This window comes from Eurytemora carolleeae, unplaced genomic scaffold (assembly GCF_000591075.1).
Source record: "Eurytemora carolleeae unplaced genomic scaffold, Eaff_2.0 scaffold265, whole genome shotgun sequence".
Taxonomy (NCBI): Eukaryota; Metazoa; Arthropoda; class Copepoda; order Calanoida; family Temoridae; genus Eurytemora; species Eurytemora carolleeae.
In genome coordinates, this window is record NW_019396184.1 from 353434 (window position 1) to 356433 (window position 3000).

General features: G+C 33.6%; 1 protein-coding gene across 1 annotated transcript in view; it reads left to right on the forward strand.

Annotated features, from left to right (window-relative positions):
- LOC111697514 (GPI transamidase component PIG-T-like) overlaps positions 1-3000 on the forward strand; it is a 19134-nt gene that overhangs the window by 2055 nt on the left and 14079 nt on the right. Inside the window, exons 4-6 of the mRNA XM_023467541.1 lie at positions 752-851; positions 1716-1786; positions 2270-2372. Coding sequence (XP_023323309.1) covers positions 752-851; positions 1716-1786; positions 2270-2372 — 274 coding nt within the window. The remainder of the gene's footprint in view (positions 1-751; positions 852-1715; positions 1787-2269; positions 2373-3000) is intronic.

Sequence of the window (3000 nt, forward strand, 5' to 3'; positions counted from 1 at the left end):
TTTGTAGCACGTTGAAAATTTGGTAAACCGCCGTTTTTAACCTAAAATGTCAGATCTAGTGGTGCAGACCAATTTTGTACCAATTGTCCAGAGATAGAATTTAATGAATTTGAGCTACGTCGTTGAACTACCTACTGCCGGTTCAAATTTGAACCACCAATTCAAAATTAAATAATCGGAAAGGATTAAATTTGAACTTCTCGGCGGTAAGCAGTTTGAATTTATTAAATTCTATCCCCGTACTAACATCCAAGGATTTACAAAACTACAATTAATCATAATTTTCCAGGCACACGTCACAGGTTTTTGCTTGTATTATCAGATCAAGAAAGTAAAGTAGATATTCCTAATGTTAAAAAAGAAGAAAATTGGTCCAGAATTAAGACTTTGGCGTACTGTTTTTGAAAAACGTGTATTTTCCTGAGATTTTTTTTAGAAAATAACGTGTTATTTTGCTGTCAAGGGGCAAACATCCGAATTTTAAAACTTAATATTTTCATCGTTTTTTGTGTTTTTTATTATTCGTTTAGATTTGTTTTTCCTATATTTAGATGTTTTTTTTTATGAGTTTGATAGAACTGAAAAAAAAAAAATTCTCTCTCGAAATCTTTGTTTTTTATTGATAGTTTGGAAATTTAATATGCTTTTTTAGTGTCTTTTAGTAAAAGTAATATTAATAGTCACGTAAAACTACATGTTATTTAAAAAAGAAATTATTCTTAAGATGAATCTTATAAAACTATTTCTCTAAGGATGCTGATGCGCGTGCGCACTTTCGACTCTTTCCGCGCACTCTTGGTGATATTCTTGCCACCTTTAGAGTTCAAGAACTTAAACTTGCACTCACGCAGGTCAGAATAATAAAGTTCAACGTTAAAGGGACTGTCAACGTTATTTCAAGTGACCTTCCTTGCCAGTGCTCAATTCACAAACTCCTACAATCTACACCTTTATTAATATCATCTTTTTCATATCCTAAAGCTTGCTGATACTGCCAATATTATTCCTTATTCCTTTTCTGTCCTGTGAACAGGGAAGGCTTATGGTGTTTTTTATCTATTCTTAAAAATCTCTCTTCTTGCGCTCCTGATTTTTCCAGGGGGGGGGGACATCCCCTAAACTTTCCAGGGAGTGGGACGTCCCCCGCCCCACCCCATAAGCTACCTCTGCCTGTGAATCCGCATTTCACTTTTGAATAAAACAACAATTAAAAATTACAATGTTTAAGATAGAAAAAATGAATTCCTTTTTAATTTCGTGACTTTAAATGATGTTGACAGTCCTTTTTAAGTAATTTAAAAAAAAAAAATCATCTTTCCACCTCTTTTAAGGAATTATCTCTCCGTTCTCTCAATTAATTAGATCAAATTTTGCACAACTTAATTCAATTATTTTCCAAATAAAAGGAAATGGAATATTCCAACCTAAATATAAGTTGAAGGAATTGAATGAGAAAGGTATATTTCTAGCCCCTCTCCCACTCCCCAACCTTCCTTTTCAAATGCAAAACCTTAATAATTCTAATTCTATGTTTCTCTCTTCACCTAAACTAACCTGGGATGTCATGATTAGGCATCTGAAAATGGAGGAAAGTCTCAGTCAAATTAATTACATACTTTTCTTATTAGTGTTTAAAACCAATGGAATAAATCAAACATGTCAATTCCAACCATGTGACTACAGAATAATTACTATAAAATTACTGTGTGTTAAAGGGATTTTGGCGAACTGAAAAGTGGGGATATCCAGTAGAATCAGCTCCTCCGGGGGGAATGGTTGTGGCAAGGTGATATTTTTTTCCAAAACAATTTAAAATGTTCAGGATTGTTTGAAATTGTTTGATTCATTGATTTGTTAATTAATTAATTGATTAATAGATTGATTGGGTGTTATTCACGATTGATTGATTTCATTGATTTTATCAATGTGATCGTTGAAATTGATTTAATTGTTTTAATTGTTGGAATTTACTGGATTGATTTAATTGGATTTAATTACTGTAATTAATATGTTTGATTTAGTGATTTCCCAGGTTTATGCCAACAGTAGAGAATGTGAACGAAGCTTGGTCTGGATTGATTATGATTGATTTTTTCTTGATTGATTGATTGATTGATGGATGGATTGATTGGTTGAGTGATAGATGAGATAACTAATCGATTGCCAACTGTAGAGAATGTAGACGAGGCTGATTATGCTTGATTATTTTTGATTTATTCATTGATTGATTGATTTTCTTAATTAATTGCTTGATTGATTGATTTCCTAGGTTTCTGCCAAGTGTAGAGAATGTAGACGAGGCCTGGTCTGGATTAACCAGCTCTCTTGCTGGTCTTCTCTGCGCATCCTTAAATAAATTGGATCAAAGAGAGGTATCATAATGTTCACTGTACAGGGGAGTAAAAAAAGAGAGGTATCATAATGTACAATGCACAGGGGAGTAAAAAAAGAGAGGTATCATAATGTACAATGTACAGGGGAGTAAAAAAAAGAGAGGTATCATAATGTACACTGTACAGGGGAGTAAAAAAAAGAGAGGCATCATAATGTACACTGTACAGGGGAGTAAAAAAAGAGAGGTATCATAATGTACACTGGACAGGGGGAGTAAAAAAAGAGAGGTATCATAATGTACACTGTACAGGGGGAGTAAAAAAAGAGAGGTATCATAATGTACACTGTACAGGGGGAGTAAAAAAAGAGAGGTATGATAATGTACACTGTACATGGGGAGTAAAAAAAAGAGAGGTATCATAATGTAAACTGGACAGGGGAGTAAAAAAAAGAGTGGTATCATTATGTACACTGTACTGGGGAGTAAAAAAAGAGAGGTATCATAATGTAAAACTGTACATGGGGAGTAAAAAAAGAGAGGTATCATAATGTACACTGTACAGGGGGTGTAAAAAAAAGAGAGGTATCATAATGTACACTGTACAGGGGGAGTAAAAAAAAGAGAGGTATCATAATGTACACTGTATAGGGGGGGGGGGGAAAAAA